This window comes from Aquarana catesbeiana, linkage group LG11 (assembly GCF_042186555.1).
Source record: "Aquarana catesbeiana isolate 2022-GZ linkage group LG11, ASM4218655v1, whole genome shotgun sequence".
NCBI lineage: Eukaryota > Metazoa > Chordata > Amphibia > Anura > Ranidae > Aquarana > Aquarana catesbeiana.
In genome coordinates, this window is record NC_133334.1 from 191,108,854 (window position 1) to 191,133,953 (window position 25,100).

Consider the following 25,100-nt stretch of genomic DNA (forward strand, 5'->3'; position numbering starts at 1 on the left):
GCAGAACTGTTGCAGTACAGACCCATTCACCTGAAATTCACTATCCTTTCTCACCCTATTGAAAACAAAATATTAACTTTTGGCTGAAGCTGGGCTTTATGCTTCTTTATTTGTGTTCAGGGAAAGAAGGTAAATTAAAATTCCCTTTGTGTGTCTTGTAGAAAGTTTCTGTGAATTATTAGTATTTTTTAAATTCAGTTTCCAAAGAAAAATTGAGCTCTGCTGAAGTTCCTACATAATCATAATTTCTTTCTTGGCAGAGAACCTAGGGGCAGCTGTGGCAATGATGTCAGGAGAAGGATCTTTACAAGGAGTGGTTCGTTTCCTCCAAGTATCTGAGGACACCTGTGTTATTGATGGGACAGTGGATGGCCTGAGTCCTGGCCTCCATGGACTTCATATTCATGAATTTGGGGATAATTCTGCAGGCTGCAAAAGGTATTTTTTTTTTGGGGGGGGGGGGGGGGGCTCCTCAGGGGTATGTGATAATTAGGAACTGGGGTCTTTTTTTTTTAAGTAACATGTCATACTCACCTGCTCTGTGCAAGGGTTTTGTACAGAGCGGCTCCGATCCTCCTCTTCTGGGGTGCCCTGGTGGGGGGCTCCTCAGGGGGATGTGATAATTAGGAATTGGGGTCTTTTTTGTCAAAAATGTGTTTTTTAGCTTTCAGCACTCTCACACTTTGAATGCCAATTACTCAGTCATGCAACACTGTACCCAAACAAAAGTTTTATAATTTTTTTCATACAAATAGAGCTTTCTTTTGGTGGTATTTAATCACCACTGGGTTTTTTTATTTTTTTGCGACATAAGTGAAAAAAGAGCGAAAATGTTGAAAAAAACCCCACTTATTTTAGTTTTCTATGATAACATTTTGCAAAGAATTCATTTTTGTTCTTAAATTTGGGCCAAAATTTATACTGATACATCTGTTTGGTAAAAATAACCCCAAATAGTGGATATTATTTGGTCTCCGTGAAAGTTATAGAGTCTACAAGCTATGGTGCAAGTCATTGAAAATTTATCACACCTGATGCACTGACGGCCTATCTCATTTCTTGAGGCCCTGAAATGCCAGGAAAGTACAAATACCCCCCAAATGACCCCTTTTTGAAAAGTAGACAGTCAAAGGTATTTGACATGGTGAGTTTTTTGAAGTTGTAATTTTTTCCCACAATTCTTGTCATAAGTTATTTCTCACACACACCATATGCAGACTTCCAATTACACCCCAAAATACATTCTGCTTCTCCTCCCGTGTATGACGATACCACATGTGTGTGACTTTTTCACAGCCTGGCCACACAGAGAGGTCCAACATGGAGGGAGCACCATCAGGGGTTCTAGGAGCATAAATCACACATCTAATTTCCTAACGACCTATTACATTTATGAAGGCCCTGGAGCCACAGGACAGTGGAATTGCCCGAAAAATGATTCCATTTGGAATGTAAACACCCCAACGTCTCTTCTATGAGGCATAATATGTTTTTTGAACGGCTCATTTTTCTTAATCGTACATCACGGGACACAGAGCCATAGTAATTAGTATGTGGGTTATAGGCCACTTTCAGGTGATGGACACTGGCACACCCTAAACAGGAAGTTGCCTCCCTATATAACCCCTCCCACTATTGGGAGTACCTTAGTTTTTTCGCCCGTGTCTAAGGTGTTGGTCACGAGTAAAGATGTGCTGTGCTGAGCTCCACTGGAGCAATCCTTGCTGGGGCTAGCTATGCAATCGGATCCATTCCGAATTGAATGGTATCCGTGCCTCGTGCTGGAAGAAACGAGGTTTAGCCTGTAACGCTTCTCTTTCTAGAGAGCTAGACCCCGGAATCCAGGGCTTTTGGTTTTTTCAGCCTTAAGTTTTTTCTGGCGGGGTGTTTTACGGGTCCAGGAGTGTGGATCACCCGATTTAAAAGGGTCCCTGGTCCCTAAAGGTTTTTTAACAGAACCCACCGTGAGGGGTGAAGATTGGGTCTGTTGGTTTTACCACAGAAAACCCTGCGGCAGGAAAGGTAAGTGGAGATTTCTAAGAAGTTTTTTAAAGTTTCTCATGAATAGTCTCCTTTAAAAAAGTAAATGTTGTCATGCCTAAAAGTCACCACTGGGGGCTGTATAAAGCACGTACCTTGTCATGCTTTCCTACGTTGTGTCACGCTGTTTCAGTAGAAGCTGCAGATTCCTCCAGCAAGCAGCCCCTGAGCTCCGGTAAGATTGGGGGGATTTTCTTACAAAAAACACCCCCCACCTGGAAAAAAGCGCTCCCCCAGAACAGCCAGAACGGTCTGTTTTTTTACTGCCCCTGGACTGCGGTTGGAACTCCTCCTCGCCATTCCCCCCCCCCCACACACACCGATCCACAACTCTATTTAAAAGGAGGGGGCGCAATGTGATGGAGGGGGCAGGGCTTAGCATGGCGTTGGCATGCGGCAACGCCCAGCGCAGGAGTAGGTTTTAAAAGCTCCATTTTCTTATCATACCTCATGGGACACAGAGCCATAGTAGTTACTATGTGGTTATAGGCCACCTTCAGGTGATGGACACTGGCACGCCCTAAATTAAAAAGTGCACTCCCTATATAACCCCTCCCACTGGTGGGAGTACCTCAGTTTTTTCGCCAGTGTCTAAGGTGTTGGTCAAGAGTAGGGATGAGCCGAACACCCCCCTGTTCGGTTCGCACCAGAACATGCGAACAGGAAAAAAGTTCGTTCGAACATGCGAACACCGTTAAAGTCTATGGGACACGAACATGAATAATCAAAAGTGCTAATTTTCAAGGCTTATATGCAAGTTATTGTCATAAAAAGTGTTTGGGGACCTGGGTCCTGCCCCAGGGGACATGGATCAATGCAAAAAAAAGTTTTAAAAACGGCCGTTTTTTCAGGAGCAGTGATTTTAATAATGCTTAAAGTCAAACAATAAAAGTGTAATATCCCTTTAAATTTCGTACCTGGGGGGTGTCTATAGTGTGCCTGTAAAGGGGCGCATGTTTCCTGTGTTTAGAACAGTCTGACAGCAAAATGACATTTTGAAGGAAAAAACTCATTTAAAACTACCCGCGGCTATTGCATTGCCGACAATACACATAGAAGTTCATTGATAAAAACGGCATGGGAACTCCCCAAAGGGGAACCCCGAACCAAAATTAAAAAAAAAAAATGACGTGGGGGTCCCCCTAAATTCCATACCAGGCCCTTCAGGTCTGGTATGGATATTAAGGGGAACCCCGGCCAAAATTTAAAAAAAAAAATGACGTGGGGTTCCCCCTAAATTCCATACCAGACCCTTCAGGTCTGGTATGGATTTTAAGGGGAACCCCGCGCCAAAAAAAAAAAAAAAAACGGCGTGGGGTCCCCCCAAAAATCCATACCAGACCCTTATCCGAGCACGCAACCTGGCAGGCCGCAGGAAAAGAGGGGGGGGCGAGAGTGCGGCCCCCCCTCCCTCCTGAACCGTACCAGGCCACATGCCCTCAACATTGGGAGGGTGCTTTGGGGTAGCCCCCCAAAACACCTTGTCCCCATGTTGATGAGGACAAGGGCCTCATCCCCACAACCCTGGCCGGTGGTTGTGGGGGTCTTCGGGCGGGGGGCTTATCGGAATCTGGAAGCCCCCTTAAACAAGGTGACCCCCAGATCCCGGCCCCCCCCCTGTGTGAAATGGTAAGGGGGTAGATAAGTACCCCTACCATTTCACGAAAAAAGTGTCAAAAATGTTAAAAATGACAAGAGACAGTTTTTGACAATTCCTTTATTTAAATGCTTCTTCTTTCTTCTATCTTGCTTCATCTTCTGGTTCTTCTGGCTCTTCTGGTTCTTCTGGTTCTTCCTCCGGCGTTCTCGTCCAGCATCTCCTCCGCGGCGTCTTCTGTCTTCTTCTCCTCGGGCCGCTCCGCACCCATGGCATGGGGGGGAGGCTCCCGCTCTTCTCTTCTTCTCTTCTTCTTTTCTTCTTTTCTTCTCTTCTTCTTCATTTTCTTCTCCGGGCCGCTCCGCAATCCATGCTGACATGGAGGGAGGCTCCCGCTGTGTGACGGCGCTCCTCGTCTGACAGTTCTTAAATAACGGGGGGGCGGGGCCACCCGGTGACCCCGCCCCCTCTGACGCACGGTGACTTGACGGGACTTCCCTGTGAAGTCACGGGGAATGCCACAGGGAAGTCCCGTCAAGTCACCGTGCGTCAGAGGGGGGCGGGGTCACCGGGTGGCCCCGCCCCCCCGTTATTTAAGAACTGTCAGACGAGGAGCGCCGTCACACAGCGGGAGCCTCCCTCCATGTCAGCATGGATTGCGGAGCGGCCCGGAGAAGAAAATGAAGAAGAAGAGAAGAAGAGAAGAAGAGAAGAAAAGAAGAAAAGAAGAAAAGAAGAAGAGAAGAAGAGAAGAGCGGGAGCCTCCCCCCCATGCCATGGGTGCGGAGCGGCCCGAGGAGAAGAAGACAGAAGACGCCGCGGAGGAGATGCTGGACGAGAACGCCGGAGGAAGAACCAGAAGAACCAGAAGAGCCAGAAGAACCAGAAGATGAAGCAAGATAGAAGAAAGAAGAAGCATTTAAATAAAGGAATTGTCAAAAACTGTCTCTTTTCATTTTTAACATTTTTGACACTTTTTTCGTGAAATGGTAGGGGTACTTATGTACCCCCTTACCATTTCACACAGGGGGGGGCCGGGATCTGGGGGTCACCTTGTTAAAGGGGGCTTCCAGATTCCGATAAGCCCCCCGCCCGCAGACCCCCACAACCACCGGCCAGGGTTGTGGGGATGAGGCCCTTGTCCTCATCAACATGGGGACAAGGTGTTTTGGGGGGCTACCCCAAAGCACCCTCCCAATGTTGAGGGCATGTGGCCTGGTACGGTTCAGGAGGGAGGGGGGGCCGCACTCTTGTCCCCCCCTCTTTTCCTGCGGCCTGCCAGGTTGCGTGCTCGGATAAGGGTCTGGTATGGATTTTTGGGGGGACCCCACGCCGTTTTTTTTTTTTTTTTTGGCGCGGGGTTCCCCTTAAAATCCATACCAGACCTGAAGGGTCTGGTATGGAATTTAGGGGGAACCCCACGTCATTTTTTTTTTTTTAATTTTGGCCGGGGTTCCCCTTAATATCCATACCAGACCTGAAGGGCCTGGTATGGAATTTAGGGGGACCCCCACGTCATTTTTTTTTTTTAATTTTGGTTCGGGGTTCCCCTTTGGGGAATTCCCATGCCGTTTTTATCAATGAACTTCTATGTGTATTGTCGGCAATGCAATAGCCGCGGGTAGTTTTAAATGAGTTTTTTCCTTCAAAATGTCATTTTGCTGTCAGACTGTTCTAAACACAGGAAACATGCGCCCCTTTACAGGCACACTATAGACACCCCCCAGGTACGAAATTTAAAGGGATATTACACTTTTATTGATTGACTTTAAGTATTATTAAAATCACTGCTCCTGAAAAAACGGCCGTTTTTAAAACTTTTTTTTGCATTGATCCATGTCCCCTGGGGCAGGACCCAGGTCCCCAAACACTTTTTATGACAATAACTTGCATATTAGCCTTTAAAATTAGCACTTTTGATTTCTCCCATAGACTTTTAAAGGGTGTTCCGCGGCATTTGAATTTGCCGCGAACACCCCAAATTGTTCGCTGTTCGGTGAACTTGCGAACAGCCAATGTTCGAGTCGAACATGAGTTCGACTCGAACTCGAAGCTCATCCCTAGTCAAGAGTAAAGATTGGCTGTTGCAGCTGTCGGAGGGACACAAGAGCAAAAAGGGGCATGTAAGTGTTGGTGACAGGCATTTCCTTGGCACATTTACTAAAAGCATCAGGTTGAGCATTAATAGCAGCGGCAGTTGCTGTACTATTGCTCAAGCAGTGGATGCGATTTCTTCTGGTAGTACCTCTGCATTTGTGCATCGGGCTATGGTCAGAAGGGGGGGGTTGAAACACCCCCAAAAAAAGGGCTAAAAAGGGTCTCCCTCAAGCTCTGGAAAGCCTTCTCATCTCTACAATGGCATCCTCCCCTGAGAGGGGGTGGCTGGTCAGAATGAGCATCAGGGCCATGAAATGTTTGCAACTGTTTTCAACACTGCAGCCCCTGTCTATATTACTAAAAAGGTTTTTTTCCTCAGCCATGATAGGATTGGAAAATAGGTTAGCGCCTTTAATCGCATTCCCAGAGTGGGACAGAATTCGACAGGTTCCCTTCCATTACCCAGGACCCTCAAACTGAGGAACTGGGGGCGGAAGAAGATGAATTTCCCTCAGGGGACCATGGTGAGGCTGATGACTCCTCTTCTGATGGGTCAAATGCAGGGGGATCAGCTTTACAACCTGAAAGATTGATGGTGCAATTTCTTACTGAATGGTCCGCTCCACATTTATGCTACCCTTAACTGAGTGTTTGGGTTTGCTAAAGCCTTATCAAGCTGTGCATGCTTTTCCTGTCCATTCATTGCTGGAAAAGCTTATGTATTCTGAGTGGGATCACCCAGATAAGCATTTTTTCCCTCCTAGAAAGTTTTTCACATTTTATCCTATGGAGGAAAACATTTACTAAAGGTGGGGATACCAGCAATTGACGCTGCTATATCCTCTGTGAATAAAAGTTTGACTTGTCCGTCAGACAATGCTCAAATGCTTAGGGATCCAACGGATAAAAAATTGGAATTCCTATTAAAAACACTTTTTTCTCTGGCAGGTTGAGTGTCTCAGCCTGCGCTGACAGTAATTGGTATATGTCAATCCTTGAGAGACCAGTTTAAACAGGTGCTCAAGGTTATCCTGTTCAGCAGGTCCAGGATCTGGCAAGGTACTAGCAGCTTTATGTTTGCAATAGTCGCTTTGAGAGATTTTATCCTTCAGGCCTCGCGCCTTTCGCTTGGGCTGGTTCATATGTATAGAATACTATGGATGAAAAATTGGTCAGCCGAAGCACCACGCAAGAAGCTCCTGGCTAGTCATCCTTTTTGCAGTGAAACGGCTGTTTGGGGATGATTTGGGTAATGCATCCAAAGAATTTCTAGTGGAAAAAGTGCACCTTTGTCATTTAAGAAAAGGAGTAAACATATTTCATTTTAACAAGCTCCTTCTCCAGTGCCAGGGGCATCAGCCTCCAGGCAGTCACGACGGCCTCCGCCGTCAAGTTCAAGAGGTAATCCTCAGGGTCAACCCCAAGGACAAAAGAAGTCTTGGGGGAGGAAACCTATAAAATACTAAAGCCTCCTTATGGGGAGGCACCCCTGCTCGCTCGAATAGGGGGAATACTTCTGCAGTTCTCAAGGGTCTGGCAGGAAGAGTGTCGAGATAGATGGGGGACTTCCTCAATAGCTGCAAGGTACAAACTGGAGTTCCACTAGTTCCCGTCTCCTCGTTTTCTAGGATCAAACGTTACTAAGGATCCAAAGAAAAAGAAGTCTTTCTTTCAAGCATTGGACCATCTTTTGGCAAAAACTGATCATGGTGGTCCCCATGAAAGAGCAGGGGTTGGGGTTTTGTTCAAACCTTTTTCACGGTGCCAAAACTGAATGGAGATGTCAAACCCATTCTGGATCTCAATATCCGCTCTTTTGTCATATGGAGTCAATCCAATCAGTTGTCTCCATCCTACAAGGAGGAGAACTTCTGGCATCAATCAACATCAAGGATGCATACCTCCATGTGCCTATTTTCCAGCTCACCAGTAATATCTACTTTTTAAGGTAGAAAATCTTCATTTTCAGTTTGTAGCTCTGCTTTTCGGTCTTGCTACTGCACCTTGAGTGTTTACAAAGTTTCTGGGCCCTCTTCTAGCCAGATTAAGGGCCCAAGGTATAACGATTATAGTTTACCTAGACGATCTACTCTTGATAGACCAGTTGGTAGCCTGCTTAGACCAGAGTATGGTCCCCACATTGAACTACCTGGAATACCTAGGTTGGATTTTCAACCTAGAGAAATCTTCCTTAAAACCATGAAGGAGACTAGAATACTTGGGTCTGATCATAGATACACCCAGAAAAGTGTATTCTTGCCCCAGGCAAAGATCAGCGCCATAAAGGGACTGATTCAGGTGGTCGAAGCAAAGAAGAATCCTTCTATTCAGCTTTCCATGAGGTTGTTGGGAAAGATGGTGGCTTCATTCGAGGCCATTCCTTATGCTCAGTTTCATTTGAGGCTTCTGTAAAACAGTATCCTATCGGCTTGGAACAAGAAGGTCAGAGTTTTAGATTTCACAATGTGTCTGACTCCAAAGGTGTGCCGGAGCCTCAGTTTATGGTTAATAACCAAAAATCTGCAAAGGAGAAAATCCTTCCCACAGTTACCTTGGTAGTGGTAACAACATATGCCAACCTTTTTTAGGTTGGAGACCAGTCCTGGAAGAGGCAACTGTCCAAGAGAAGTGGTCCAGATCAGAAATTACCTTGCCCATTAACATTCTAGAGCTTCGGGCAGAGCACTTGACTCTGAGGGCCTGGACTTTCAGTTTACGGAATTGTCCTGTCAGGATCCAATCCGACAATGCCACAGCAATGGCCTATATCAATCACCAAGGGGGCACAAGAATTTGTGCGGCCCAGAGAGAGGTGAATCATATCCTATCTTGGGCAGAAAACAATGTACTTTGTCTATCGGCAGTTTTCATGCTAGGAATAGAAAATTGGCAGGTGGACTACCTAAGTCGCCAGCAGTTCCCAGGAGAATGGTTCCTTCACCCCGATATCTTCCTGTCAATATGTCAAAGATGGGGGATCTCAGACGTAGATCTGTTTGCGTCCAGGTTCAACAAAGAAATCAACAACTTTGTGTCAAGTACAAAGGATCCGCTAGCATGCGGAACAGATGCCTTGGTGTTCCCATGGAATCAGTTTTCACTGATTTATGCATTCCCTCCTATTCTGCCTGTGTGCACGACTTCTACACAGGATCAAGCAGGAAGGGAAGTCGGTGATTCTTGTGGCCCCCAGCATGGCCCAGGAGATCTTGGTATGCAGAGATCATAAGGATGGCGGTAGGGGTCCCATGGACCCTACTACCACATCCAGACCTTCTCTTGCAAGGTCCGGTATTCCATCCTACCTTACAAATGCTAAATTTAACGGTTTGGCTATTGAGACCCACATTCTGAAGAAGCATGGGCTGTCAAGTTCAGTGGTTATCTACCTTGGTTAATGCAAGGAAGCCGGCCTCCAGAATTACATATTATAAAGTCTGGAAGGCATATGTCTCCTGGGATCAATCCAGGGGTTGGCACCCCAGGAAGTATGTCATAGGTAGAATCCTTGACTTTCTGTAGATGGGGTTAGAAATTAAGCTGGCCTTGAGTACTTTCAAAGGCCAGGTCTCGGCTGGGGATGGGCGAATGGTTCGGCCCAAGCCTTAGTTCGGGCCGAACTTTCGTTGTTTGGACGTTCGGAGAACAGCCGAACAAACGGGTCGTTCAACCGTTTGTTCGGCCCCCCGAACTGACCACAATGCATTGTGGCATTGAACAGTGCATTGCAAGCCCTGATTGGCTGAAGCAGTGAAAGCTTCAGCCAATCAGGGCTCAGAGCACTGTCAAAATCATGATTGGACACTGTCATCATGACTTTATCCAATCATGGCTCATTCCCGCTCCACAGTATAAAAGTATTCTTTCAATGGCAGCCATTTTCAGTGTGATTTTGGTGTGGAGAGAGATAGAACAGGGCTCTGTTAAGTGCTATTAGTGTGCTATACTGTACTATTTTGCTTCAATTGTCAGTGTAGAATATTAGTTTAGTGTCAGTCTAGGGATAGTGTGAGTGTAGTGAGGAGGACCATCATTCAGCTTTTCATAGTGTGCAGCTAGAGTAGGGACAACTCAGATAGTTTCAGTGTAGTGTAGTGAGACCGTGTCAGTAATCTTGACATTAGTATGTAGCTAGAGTAGGGACAGTTCAGATAGCTTCAGTGTAGTGATGGTTAAACACTGTCTATTTGATTGCGTTACTGCCAGTTTGACGCCATATCGTATTGCATGCGTTTACTGCCAGTTTAACGCCATATAGTTTTGCGTGTGTTACTGCCAGTTTAACCACTTGATATCCGCGCTATAGCCGAATGATGGCTTCAGTGCGGACCTGAATTCCCTACAGGGCGCGCGTGGAGCGCGCTGTGATCACCGAGTCACTGAGACTCGGGTGATCACCGATCCAAGTAAGGGGCTGGTCCCGGCCCCTTACCATGTGATCAGTTGTCAGCCAATGACAGCTGATCACATGATCAAAACAAAAGCTCTGTGATCGTTTTTTTTTCTCCTTGCGCTGACAGTGCGAGGAGAAAAAAATACTGATCACCGGCTCACCAGCAAGGGACATCGGTCCCGAAGAGGAGGAGGCAATAATGCCTCAATTGTGCCTCAGTTGTGCCACCAGTACCCCCTGCCAGTGCACCTGACATTGCCAGATCACAGTGCCCACCAGTGCCATCATGTGATCGGGAGGGCCCACAGTTCCCATATTCCGATCTGTGCTTGGCAGTGATCACAGCCTTCAGAGGATTGTGCTGCTGCATGGCCTCTCATTCTGAGTGACGTACCATTATGTCAGCTCAGAACGGCAAAGTGCGTATTAATGCCCATGAGTGCCACCTATCAATGCCTACAAGTGCCACCTATCAATGCTCACCATTGCCACCTAACAATGCCAACCAGTGGTGCCAATCAGTGCCACCTAGCAGTGTTGCAGATCAATGTACCAGATCTGTGCCCATTATTACCACCCATCACTGCCACCTATCAGTGCCCATTGGTGCCGCCTCATCAGCGTACATCAATGAAGGAGAAAAATTACCCTTTTTAAAATTTTATAACAAAATATAAAAAAAAAATTAAATTTTTTTTTTTTAAATTCGGTATTTTAAAATTTTTTTTACAAAAAATAAAAACCGCAGAGGTGATCAAATACCACCAAAAGAAAGCTCTATTTGTGGGGAAAAAATTATAAAAATTTCATTTGGGTACAGTATTGTATGATCGTGCAATTGTCATTGAAAGTGCATCAGCGCTGAAAGCTGAAAATTGGTCTGCATAGGAGGGGGGTTTAAGTGCCCTGTAAGCAAGTGGTTAATGCCAAAAAGTTCTGTGTGCATTACTACAAGTTTAACGTCATATCGTATTGCGTGCGTTACTGCCAGTTTAACGCCATATAGTTTTGCATGCGTTACTGCCAGTTTAACGCCATATAGTTCGTTGCATCACTGTACATTTGGCGCATTATATTGCAGTATATTATATTGTATCCGTGGAGTGTGTCTGTGTAGTGTGAGTACTCAAATTAAAGGGCACCAAACACCACTTTACATTGATTAAAGTGCATCTACGTACAGATTTCAACTTCTCCTTTACATTTGCTTATAAGCACCGCCCCCTCCCTCCCAATAATGTCTGGGAGAACAACAAGGTGAGGCAGACGTTCCCATGGCGCTGTAAGGGGGCCAGCAACAAATGTGTCCACAGGCAAAGGTGGATGTGGTGGTCAGTCAGGCAGGGCATCATTTCCCCTGTTTAGTGAGTTTGCCCGTGCTATCCAGCCACAGCATGCAGGGGAGGTGGTGGACTGACTTACTAAACCTTCCTCATCCTCTGTCACACAAGCAGAGACAAGTGTGCAGTCCCCTGAAGTTACCAGAGTGGATAAACCTGCCTCCTTGTCCACATCTATTCCTGCCATAGCCCTAACATCAGCCATTGAGGAGTCGGCTGAGTTATTCAACCACAGCATTAGCCATTTGCTTCTTGATGATGCCCAGCCATTACTGGATTCAGATGCTGGTTCTGAGGTTGAGGATGACAGGAACATGAGCCTAGAGAGAGGGAGGAACACTGGTAGACAAATCGGCATTCATGTTCCCCAAGCCGCAGCGTATTGCCAAGTTGTCTCCAGTGGTAATGATGAAGATGGAGATGATGATGATGAGGTCACTGATGCGACTTGGGTGCCAGATAGAGCAGAGGAGGAAACTGAAGGTGAGGCGGCACAACCCCAAGGAGGTCGGCATCAAGAAAGAGTAGAGAGCAGCCACCCTATTCCATCACGTTCTGCAGCTGTTATCTCCCGGCCAACTCCCCAAAGCTCAGCTGTCTGGGCCTTTTTCAGCACATCTGCAACAGATCGCACTGTTGCTATCTGCAAGCTGTGTCTCAGGCACATCAAACGTGGCAAAAACACCAACCATATACATATCATTGCAATTTTTTTTTTACCTTCATCAAGAGCACCTCTATAGAGTTACGGTGGGAAGGTGCTCCCGACACCCAAAGAGTAGTTTTTCTGCACCTGTTTGACAGGTGTTTATCATTGCAATTTTTTACAGCAAGGCCAATTCTTGCTTTCATCGAGGGTACCTCTAAAGGGTTACGGTGGGAAGGCGCCAAGACCAATTTTTACGCACCCGTTACTTCTATACAAAGTCAAAGTAAAACCAGAATGTATCCAAAAAATCTCTAATCTTGTTCCCAGTGCACCACATTGTGGCCTCATCATACACACTGGCTCCCCACCTGTTGCTGAGCAAAATAAAGGCAGCTTGCAGAAAAAATGTCATTTTTTATTTGGCTTTATAAATGCAATTTTTACTGCAGCAGATTCTAGACATGGTACAGATCTGCCACTTTACAGTTAGACTGAGGGGACCCCCCTAGCACTATATTGGAAGGAATTTTTCATTTTTAGGCTTTCACTTTAAAAATCAAAAAATCACTGCTCATTTAAAAATGAAGTTTTTCACAAACTTTTTTTTTTTTTAATTGATCCATGTCCCCCAGGGCAAGACCCGGACCCCATAACCATTGCATGGCTAATTACTTGCATTTAAGCCTTCAAAATGGGCACTTTTGATATTTGACGTTCAGGTCCCATTGACTTTAATGGGGTTCGTTATTCGGGTCCGAATATTTGCAGTGTTCGGAAGTTCTGGTCTGAACCGAACAGGGGTCCGTTCGGCCCATCCCTAGTCTCGGCCTTATTGGTATTGTTTCAACAACCACTTGCTTTGCATTCTTTGTTTGGTAGTTTTTTTCAGGGGGTAACGCGGCTTATTACCCTGGTTAGGTCACCCCTGAACCCTTGGGACTTGAATTTAGCTCTGTTGGCATTACAAAAACAGCCTTTTTGAGCCAATACAGCATATTCCCTTGGTCCTTTTGACAAGGAAATTAGTTTTTCTGGTAACCATATCTTCTGCAAGAAGGGTATCAGAGTTGGCTGCTCTTTCTTGTAAAGAGCCATGTTATTGTTCACAAGGATAAGGTAGTATTGCGTCCTCATCCTAACTTTCTACTGAAGGTAGTGTCAGATTTTTATCTAAACCAGGATATTGTTCTACCTTCCTTTTTTTCCAGAACCCTGTTCTATGGAAGAAAAATCACTACATTCTCTTGATGTGGTGAGAGCAGTCAAGGTCTACTTAAAGGCGACTGCTCAGATTCGAAAAACGGATGTTTTGTTTGTGTTGCCTGTAGGTCCTAAAAGAGGACGGCAGCATCGAAATCTACTATTTCTGTTCAGTATGTTTATTGAGATTTACAGTAAAAAGAAGAACATAACAGTATATTGATATGTGCATAAGATTCGGAAATTAAGTAACAATGTCATACATTGGATGATACTATCTCTTTTAAATTATACAAGAAAGAGCTTAAATACATAAAAAAGAAGTTGAAAAAGAATTGAGAATAAATTCGATCCATTTATGAGAGAGTATAAGACCCTAAGAGGTAAAAATAAAAATGAAGACAAAAATAAATAAAATTCCCTCAATTGTCTGTGTAACAATTGAGTCATGCCTCCAGACCATCCGACCACCCCAAATAGGATCAAACTGTGGACGAATGGGGGCATGACCATAACACAATGATTTATCAAATTACAGAATAGAGGGAAAGTTTAACGAATCTTAGAGTGATCAAGGTAAATAAACAACTACTTGTGTTTTCTTCATGTATAGAGTAAAGTCTATACAAAAAAGGGTGATATTGTAAGGATAATGAACAATGTATGACTGAAATTTCAATTATGGTAAATGATCTCATGCATGAGGATAATGGGATGAAAATAAAAAGGAAAAAAAAGGAAGAAAATAGGAAAGGAGAAACAAGGGAAAGATACTATTAATAGAACCAGAAGTGTACAACACATGCTCCAATCTACATATGAGAAAAAAATGTAAAGTAAGTTTCATTCATCTTTAGCTTAATGTTAGTAAGTCGATATGTGAAGAAATATAAAGAAGAGGAATAGCAAGGAAAGGATGCTAAAGAGAAAAGAGAATATAAGGATAGAAGAAAGTAAGAAATAAAGAAAGAGAGTCTCTCGTGGTGATGGTGCAGACCCCACCTGGGCAGTGCATATGCCTAATGGCTGAGAATGGAAGGAGAAAGAGTAAATTTAGCAAGGTAACAATAACGATTGGTCAAAGTCAGTCAGTAAATAATGTTTGATCCATGGTTGCCAAATCTTACGAAATTTATTAATGTTATTATTTTCTATAGCCATCATTTTGGCAAAGGTAAGGGCTCTATTCATCCTATGTTTAACCTCAGCTACTATCAAGGTTTGAGATTTCCATGCTTTGGCTATAGTCTGTTTAGCTGCAGTGGTAAGGTGAATGAATAATTTGAATTGAGTTTGCGTTAGGTCGGATGGTTTGAAATTCAAGAGAGCCATTGCTGGGTCAGGAAGAATAGAGGTGCCCAGAGCTTTGGAGGATATCTCAAATATTTTCTTCCAAAATTCTTGGGCTATCGGACATAGCCACCAGATATGAAAATGTGTACCAGGCGTTGGACATCCCCGAAAACAGAAGTCTGAATAGGATGGAACAAATTTTGCTATTCTGGCCGGTACTAAATACCATTGTGCCAAAACTTTAAAATTGGTTTCTAACGCAAAGCAATTCGGGGAAGAAGTTTTAGTAGCTAACCAGATATTAGACCACTCATCTATGTCAAAAGTGCGATCCATATCTTGCGACCATTTGACAGTAAATGAGAGTAGTGTTTCATTAGAGGGCATATTAATGTGTCGATATAGGAGTGAAATCAGGCCCCTAACGTGTGGGTCGCTCTTACAAATGCGCTCAAACTGCGACATCTGATTAAGTGGAGAACCCGTCTTAATGAAGGGTGTATAAAAATGTTTAATTTGTAGGTATCGAAAAATTTCAGTTCTGGGAAGTCCAAAGGTTTCACATAATTCGGAAAATGTGTATAATGTGTTGTTAGAAACTAAATTATGCAGTCTGACTAGGTTTGTGGAAGACCAAGCAGTAAATGACACTGAGAATTTCCAAGCAGGGTAGAAAGCTGGGTTTTTAATGAAAGAAAGGAGGGGATTATGTGAGGACTGAAGATTGTGAGAACTTTTAAATTTGTACCAAATAGCTAAAAAATGCTTGGTAATAGGATTAGATATATGTACTCTATCCTTAGGCTGGAGCCATAACATGTTAGCCACAGAGATGGGGTCAATATCAACAGATTCGATAGCAACCAATAGAGGAGTTTCCATAGTGGAATGGTATTTAGGCAATTGGGATAGTTGTGCTGCGTAATAGTAGGAAGAAAAATTAGGTAACCCTAATCCACCCTTCAATTTAGTAAGGAACAGTAGGGATACAGGGTTTATTGGTGCCCCAAAGAAATGACATAATTCTACGTTATGTAAGACGTAAAAAGTATGAAGGTATTGGAATGGGGAGTACCCTAAATAGGTAAAGGAACTTTGGTAAAATTGACATTTTAATGGCATTAATCCACCCAAACCAAGATAGGGAAAGAGAAGACCATTGCTTCAATAAACCACTGATTGATTTTAGAAGTGGTAAGTAGTGAGTTGAGAAAAGATCTGTTATGCCCCGTACACACGGTCGGACATTGATCAGACATTCCGACAACAAAATCCTAGGATTTTTTCCGACGGATGTTGGCTCAAACTTGTTTTGCGTACACACGGTCGCACAAAGTTGTCAGAATTTCCGATCGCCAACAACGCGGTGATGTCAACCACGTACGACGAGACTAGAAAAGGCCAGTTCAGAACCAAGCGCGGCACCCTTTGGGCTCCTTTTGCTAATCTCGTGTTAGTAAAAGTTTGGTGAGAGACGATTCGCGCTTTTTCAGACTCGTGGCTTTCAGATTGTTTTCTGCGGTTCAGTTTGTGCTTGTGGGTTTGTATCTACTCTTCAGTGCGTGCAAGCAAGTTCCGCGTGACTTAGTCATTGTGTTCTTGTTCGTTTGTTAGTTTTTCAGGTCGCTCTTCACAGGCCTTGCTGTTCTTCAGTGCGTTCTGTTACTTCGTTCTGAGCAGGCGACCGTTTTCTAGCCATGTTGCGTATACGTACTCCTCGTAGAGTTCGTGCTGTGCGGGGGCTTGGTGTTGGGGTCCTGACCTTGACACAAGTCCAGTCCATGAACAGGGTGGGGAGGAGTTCATGGACCAAGAATTGGTTGCTTCAGCGTGACCAGTTCTGTCATATGCCTTTGCTCCGTGAGATCCGTGAGAATAATCCTGATGATTTCAGGAACTTTCTCAGGATGTCGGACCCGTCTGCTGGCTTTGCTGACCCCCTATATCAGCAGGCAGGATACCTGCATGAGGCAAGCCATCACTGCGGAGCAGAGGCTCGTCGCTACCCTGCGGTACTTGGCGACAGGGAGAAGCCTGCAGGACTTGAAGTTCTCGACAGGCATCTCCCCCCAGGCTCTGGGGATCATTATCCCAGAGACCTGTTCTGCCATCATCCAGGTCCTGCAGAAGGAGTATATGAAGGTAAGATTTTTATCCTTTAATATCACATTTTATTGTATTGAATGTTTGCTAATATATTGTATTTCTCTCCTCATTCCCAAATTACCATGATTGTAATATGCTGTGAATGTCCCCTTTGTCCTCATGAATGCTGGAATTTTATGTAATTATTTTTTTAGTCCTTCATACATATTTGCCTTCACTAACCTCCTCAGCATGTTCTCCTGCCCTATATTCACCTCATGTAGTCACTTAACAATGTATTTTTCAGCTCCATAGTAGTGCTTTACCCCAAACACCCCCTAAAATGTTTTGAAATGTGATTTGTGCTTTAAATTCAGGTAGAGTGCCAGAGGCTTTTTTTTGTGGTGTCCCCAAATCATTTTTATTAACCCTCCCTCCCCCCAAGTGCTAAGTCGGCTGATCCCAATTCTCTATCTTTCCTCAATCATCTATCTGCTGACTTTGCCAAACCCATACACACTATACCCACTTCTTTTGTGGTCAGATGTATGGATGAATTACTCAAAGCATGTAGTGCAAGGGCCTACCTGTATACTTTCAAATGGTACTGTTTAAAGTTTTTGTATCCTATTATCTTGATAGGTAATAGCAGAATGTCCAAATGTGCTCAAATGTGTACAGTGTGTATTTATATCTTTGTAGTATGACACTTCTTACCTGTTCAGTGGTCTGCCAATAGTGTAACTAAGGAGGGGCTGTTCCAAATAATACCCATTATTTAGGCATTCATCTCTCAATGAAATGGAGAGGGTTACCTGTCCAAGATCCCCCCCTATAATGTTAGAAATGGCCCATGAGAGGGGGGGAGGGGGAATATGATAGGTGTACCTTATACTTTGGTGTTGTAAAATTTCCCTTAATAAATGTTATCTGGAGGTTGGCCAAGAATGTTTGTATCTAATCTGCTTGCCATGTTTATATGCAAAAATATTAATTTTTTTTGTTTTCCTCAACAGTTTCCTTCCACGCCACAGGAATGGCAGACTGTGGCCTCCCACTTTGCCCAGCGGTGGGACTTTCCTAACTGCGGAGGGGCAATTGATGGGAAACACGTCCACATCGTCCCACCACCCAACTCGGGGTCGTACTATTATAATTACAAGGGGTTCAATAGTATAGTGATGTTGGCGGTAGTGTCGGCTAATTACGACTTCCTGTATGTGGACAAGGGGAAGAATGGCCGGATGTCCGATGGTGGAGTCATCGCCCAGACGGAGTTTTACAGGCATCTCCAGAATGGCAGCTTGGACTTGCCACCTCTAGTAGACGATGTGGAAGGACTCCCATTCGTCTTTGTTGCTGATGAAGCATTTGCGCTGGGGAACCATCTTATGCGGCCATTCCCGATGAGGACCCTCACCCCGGAACAGAGGGTTTTTAATTACCGGCTGGCCAGAGCCAGAAGAGTGGTGGAGAACACATTTGGAATCATAGCCAGCCGGTTCCGCCTATTTCTGACACCCATCCATATGGCGGAGTATAAACTTAATCATCTAATCCTGGCGTGCTGTGTTCTACATAACTTTTTACGCCAACATTCTGCCAACTATGCTGGCTCAGTTGGGCCTGAGGCCGGAATTGTACATGAAACAACCCTGACGGCGCTTGAAAGTGGCCGTCCTGGCTTGCCCTCCCTGAGTGCCCGTGATGTCCGGTTAAGATACCTTGAGTTCTTTGCGGGTAGGGGGGCCATCAATATGCCAGACAATTTGTGAAGCCTGATCAAATAAAAAAAAAAGCTAATCTTTGGTGACATTTACTGCTTGTGTTTGTTTTAGCTGACCCTGACAGCAATGTGGGGAGTCCTGAAAATGGCGTGATTGTGTAACCTTATACAAAGCACTGTTGGGTGTTATTTACTAAAGGCGTAGACACTTTGCACTACAAGTGCACTTGAAACTGCACTGAAACTGCACTTGTAGTGCAAAGAGGATTTGCCCTTAGGAAATAACCCCCATTTTCACAGAAAACAGCAGTTACATCACCACAAAAGTGTTGGAGCGTTGAGACAATAATCCACACATTCTTGATAACAATCTTTTTAATACCTGCACAATCACATGTGCATTTAGAAAAGGTTTTTAAAACAAACCAACATGTTTGTTGTATAAAATTTTTGGGGTGGCATTATCAAAAATAGAACTGTCCATTTAAGATAAAACAGGCATGTGTAAAACCAACAAGAAAGACAAAAATCTTGAACTTACAAAGTTCACATATGGTAAAACTTGAAGGCAATATCAGACATGAGTATTTAGGAACTGTGTTTGATATTGCGTACAGATGGGGTGAAGTCGCTCCTTGAAAAGCCAAATTTGGAAGATGCGCACCAATTTACGAATGTCAACATGTGCTAGCTGCCATCACGGGGGATCAAGGGACGTGTTTTGGGGGAGCAACCCCTTCCTCACAGCTACTTTATTATTGAGGAAGGAGTTGCACCCCCAAAACGTGTCCATTGATCTCCCGTGATGGCACATAGCACATGTTGGCACACTGTGTGCATCCTCCAAATTTGGCTTTTCTAAACATTGCTAAAACATTTTTAAGATTGTAGCACACAAAAAAAAAGTGATTTTGAGGGGTTTTAAATTCGCCCCAAAACATCAATGATGTTATTATTTTTTTGAATAACATCATTGATTTTTTTCTTGAGGTTTTCCAATTCTAAATTACACCCCATGATCTCCCCGATCAGGATCTGGGCACTTTCTGATGTGAAAGGATCTTGATCCACAACATCACGATCACCTAAAAAGAGAGAAACCAAACAAAAACAGGTATCAAAAATCTGCCGACATCCATCTCTTACCTCAGTCTGTGGTTGCAGACACTCACCTGTTGTGGTGTCAATTTCCACCACATCTTCTTCCTTCTCCTGCTCTTCTTGGGTCGGGGGTATTTCCCCTTCTTCCAGAGGTGGGGGGTCTGTGGTCTCCTCGGATGAGGGGTGTCCTCTGAGTCTTTTCTCCCCTATGTAAAACAAAAATGGTATAATTAGCACACAGATATTTGATGGCCGAAATCTAAAGATGAAACATTGCTTGGAAGTGGGGTACAATTGTCTATTTGGGCAGAGTTCCAAGATGTAGCATTTTTATTGTCCTTTGTCAAGCTTCAATACTTTACCTGTTTTGTACAAGCTTCACAGATGGAGACCCCCCTATAGTATACACTGGAGCACCTGTGTGGGCCCCCTAATAAAAAGGGTGTTCTTGTGTCCCACACTAGTGCTCCAGCGTCCAGATGTCTAAACAGCTGCTGAGTGTCCTCTCCTTACACAGAATCTAGTTTGAATTTCATTCTAGTAACAAACCCATCTACACAACCAAATATTTTTCATACAAGTAGGCCCTAAAAAATGTTGGCAAATGCATATGGCCTAAACAATGGTGTTTTATAGGCCGAAAGAAAAATGTTTGATACGAACGAATAATGGGCCCATGAACATTAAAGTTGCCATTTTAAACGGTACAACACTTAAGAAAAGCATATGGAGCAGCACAAACGTAATAAAGACAAAAAGAATAGGAACATAGCACAACTACTTACTTTTTTGCAGCACTCTCCGTATCTTTCTGTACTGCTTGGGCTCTCTTAATTTCAGGTCCGACCACCGCTTCCTGAGCTGATCTTTCGATCGTCGTACCCCGAAATTCCGGTGCAGACTTTTGACCACTTTCGCCATGATCTTGGCCTTTCTGATATTGGGGTTGGGGTAAGGTCCATACTTCCCGTCATAGTCGGCCTTCTTCAGGATGTCGACCATCTCCAACGTCTCCCCAAAGGACATATTTGTGGCCTTAAATCGTCTCCTTCTGGATTGGGACGTTTCCGGATCTGGGCTTTCCTCCTCCTCGTTGCTATAATTAGCACGCACCTGCTCTGACTCCGCCATGTGCTCTTCACCCACTGCGCCGAACGAAAAGGGGCGGGGAATAGACTAGAAAGAACATCAGGGGCGGGCGGAGTTACACGCATGTGCAGTGTGTATAAAGCGTAACACGCGTGCGTATTACGTACGATCTGTGAGCGGAGGAAGGAGCATTGGAGGCGCAGATCGTAATAACGAAGGTAAGAGACAAACTTGGGCCTATACTGCTTCTAGATTGAGGCCTATATTGTAACAAGATTAGGAGAGTTTTGGCTGACATTAGGGTTTGTCTTGTGTTGTGTCTTGCAGTTAAAATGGATATCTGGAATGATACAGACTTCATGGCAATATTCATTGATATGTTCAGGGAGCTGCCTTGTCTGTGGGAGATAAACCACCCACATTATAGGAACCAAACAAAGAGGAAGGCAGCGCTGGATCAATTGGAAATTGTGAAGCAGGTGATCCCCACGGCAGACATCACATATTTGAAGATCCTAATTGGTGGCCTGAGGAGCACATATGTAAGGGAGCGCCAGAAAGTCCAGGATTCGCAGAGATCCGGAGCAGCAGATGACATCTATGTCCCCAGGATGTGGTACTATGACAGGCTGCATTTTCTGGCAGGTCAGACTGAACCCAGGTCATCACTCTCCAATCTTCCTTCCACGCTTCCTTCCCCTCCAGCTGAGGCTTCTGATGCCCAACCTGGGTCTTTCAGGCAACAACATGTGGAGGAGCCCAGACTGAGCCAGGTATAGCATTCCTCTAAATATTTCAGGTTGTCCAATCAATAATGTTAACTAGATGTTAGTTTGGAGTACTAATTTATGATTGTGATTGATGATGCAAAACATTACAACCATGTCCCTTTTTCATACACAGGGAAGTCTCAGCCAGGAGGTGGCCGGGCCGAGCAGGCTGCCTGATATGCAGGTCCCTCCCCTACACCCACAAAGAGAAAGTGGCAGGAGGAGGAGTACCCTAGAGGAGGCTGCCATAGGCCTCTTTTGGAAGGCTACAGAGGCCCTGGGAGCACCACACACTGTGGAGGAGGACTTTGCTGGCATAATTGCCTGTAAAATGCAGCGGATGGAGGAGGGCCAACAACTCATGTGTGAGTCATTAATTTTGGAGGCTCTCAATAAGGGGTTGAGGGGCCCAAATAACATCTGATACCCACCTTTTTGACCTCACACATGGTCCTCCTCCTCCTCCAGGTCCTCCTCCTCCTCCAGGTCCTCCTCCTCCTCCTCCTGCTTCTCCTCCAGGTCCTACTAGTCCTCCTCCTCCTCCAGGTCCTACTCCTCCTCCTGCCACATCTCCAACAGCAGAGCCACAGCCAGGAAGGAAGCGTGGAAGGAAGACCAGAAAGTGATGGCCCTGGGTTCAGTCTGGTCGGCCAAAAGATGCAGCCTCTTGTGGTACCACAGCCTGGGGACACAGATGTCATCTGCTGCTTTCCGTATCTCTGGGACTTCTGGACCAGACTGCACTCCCTTACATATGGACTCCTCAGGCCACCAGTTTTGATGTTCAAGAATTGATGTCTGCCCTGGGGGTCCAAGGCTTCTCCTGTTTATCCAGCGTTGCCTCCCTCTTTGTTTGGTTCTGATCCCTTAATAAAGGATTTTTGGTTTCAATTATACTTGCCTATGTGTGTTTTCCTTCTAAAAGGACAGTTTGTTTGTGAGGATTCAGGTACATTTCAAAAATACAATGTGAAATTAACAAGGGACACCAACACCAAACAATCTCCTTGAGAATAAATAATACAAGATAATAATGGTGTTGTGGTAACTTGACACACAAAACACACACAAAAATATTCTGGAGTAAAACTAAAAATAAAATAAAACAAAGATCAGCCTTTGAAAAAATACAAACCTAAAATAAAAAATAAATCTGCCTTTAAAAAAAAAAACACAAACATATTTTTGTCAGATGTGACAAATCAAAATATATTAAGGGAATCCCGATAAATAATAAAGAAATAAGTTTGTGAGAAGTCTGTGTGAATATGAGCAGCAAAACTACTTAATTCTTCTCACGTTATAAAGAAGAGAGTGCGCTGTATTAAACCATTTTTTACATTGCACCATGACGAAAGTGCTGTATCCATTGCGAACGCTAAGTTTACCAGACCGAGCTGTTCCGTCTCGGAATTTCTTCTGAGCATGCATGGCACTTTGTGCGTCGGAACAGGCCACACACGGTCGGAATTGACGCGATTGGATTTTGTTGTCGGAAAATTTTTTATAGCCTGCTCTCAAACTTTGTGTGTTGGAAAATCCGATGGAAAATGTCCGATGGAGCCCACACACGGTCGGAATTTCCGACAACACGCTCCGATTGGACATTTTCCATCGGAAAATCCGACCGTGTGTACGGGGCATTAGAGTTTGTGATTTGTATCCCCAAATATGGAAGATGATGTGATACCCAGTTAAATGGTAATGAGGACTTAGCTTGGAGAAATTCCATAGTACATAATTTGTGTTTGAATCCACCCAACTCTATGCCTTTGACATTAGGGTTAGAACGGATTAATTGTGCCAAGGGCTCTAAAAGTAAGGCAAAGAGTAACGGGGATAAAGGACAACCTTGCCTAGTAACTCTACCAATGTCAGTCTTTGCTGACTTATAACCAGCGTATTTAACGTAAGCCTGTGGATTAGCATAAAGACAGGAAACCCATGTTAGAAAGTGATTTTTAAAACCCAATTTTTGCAGGATATATTGCATATATGACCAGGAAACTGAATCTAAGGCTTTTCTAATATCTAAAGATATAAGGCATGTCGGGATCTTTCTTTTTTTTAGCAGTATGGATGCATAAGAGAGCTTGTCTTATGTTATCGCCCGCCTGTCGCATGGGTATGAAACCTGTTTGATCACGATGTATTAATTGACCTGTAATCATATTCAGTCGTGTCGCTAAGATCTTGGCTAATAATTTGATATCCAAATTTAGGAGGGAAATGGGGCGATAATTAGTCCAGGAGGTGAGATCAGAACGAGGTTTGGGAAGCATGGATATTATAGAGGTCAGGGTTTCGGTTCTGAACGAATTTCCAGACAGCAAAGAGTTGAAAGCTCTAGTTAAGATTGGGGATAGAATAGACACAAATTGTTTAAAATAAGTTGCTGAAAATCCGTCTGGACCTGGTCTCTTATGGAGTTTTAAGGATTTGATGGCGTTTTGAACTTCTAAGGTTGTAATAGGCTTTTCAAGAAGATCACATTGTGTTTGTTCTAAAATAGGGAGATTAATACCAGAGAACAGGTCATCTGCCTTAGTTTTGTCAAAGTCAATATTAGAGGAGTACAATTTAGCCATGTTAGAACGAGAAATCTCCAATATTTTAACTGAATTACTCGTGTAGGGATCACAGGAGGTTTTCAGTCTTATAGATGTCTGTGTATGTTGTATTTTTCGAAGGATACGTGCCTTTAAGGTATCAGGTTTGTTAGCCTTAAGATATTGAATGTGATATTTTTTATGTAAGACTTTATCAGCGGAGTCAGTTAGGAATAAGTCTAAATCAAGACGTGCTTTATCCAAATTTGCATTTGTAGTAGCGTTAGGATTAGACTGAAAAGCCATATGACTTGCATTAAAATTAGCTTCCAACTTTGCAAATAAAATCTTACGTTCTCTTTTAAGAGATGTGGCCTGTTGTATAAGTTTGCCACGAATGACAGTTTTATGGGCTTCCCATAGAGTAAGGACTAAGATATCTGCAGTATCATTAAATGAAAGGTAATCTGTGAGTGCTGCCTCTATCTCTAAGCGATGGGATGGGTGGGTTAGTGTCGAATCATTGATATACCAAGTTGTATCTTGTGACCTCGGTATCGGAGAAGCTATGGTGGTGACAATCGCACAATGATCAGTCCAAGAAAAGGGAATTATTTTAGAGGAAATAATCTCTGGAAGCATACTAGTTAGGATCAAAATGTGGTCTATACGTGTAAAAGAATTGTGTGGATATGAGTAATGAGTAAAGCGCCTACTAGTGGGGTTAAGTTCTCTCCAAGAGTCTACCAAACCATGGATACTTGGCAAGCATTGAAGGGATAATTTGTTAGAATTTATAAAGGGGATGGCAGAGATTTATCCAAATACAGAAAAACAGTAGTATTCGAATCCCCACATAAAAGGGTTGTCCCAAATTTGTGAGTATCGATAATTTGGAAAAGATGTGATAGAAAATCCTCCAGACGCTTATTGGGGGCATAGTATGTTACAAATGTTACTGGTGTATCCGAAATATATCCTGTAAGTAGAAGATATCTACCCTCAGGGTCGTTTAGTTGGGAGACAAGAGTAAATGGCATAGTTCTATGAAACCCTATAAGCATCCCACGTTGCTTGACAGTAGCTGAGGCTGTATAGAATTGTGGGTATGTGGCAGATAGAAATTTAGGTGAGGCCTTATCAATAAAATGTGTTTCCTGTAGACAAATAT

The 25,100-nt window shown here is 43.9% G+C and overlaps 1 protein-coding gene across 5 annotated transcripts in view; it reads left to right on the top strand.

Annotated features, from left to right (window-relative positions):
- The window catches only part of CCS (copper chaperone for superoxide dismutase), a 277,092-nt gene that overhangs the window by 48,222 nt on the left and 203,770 nt on the right, over positions 1-25,100 (top strand). For all 5 annotated transcript variants that reach the window (XM_073605142.1, XM_073605141.1, XM_073605139.1 and 2 more), the window contains one exon: positions 261-438. In XM_073605142.1, coding sequence (XP_073461243.1) covers positions 261-438 — 178 coding nt within the window. The remainder of the gene's footprint in view (positions 1-260; positions 439-25,100) is intronic.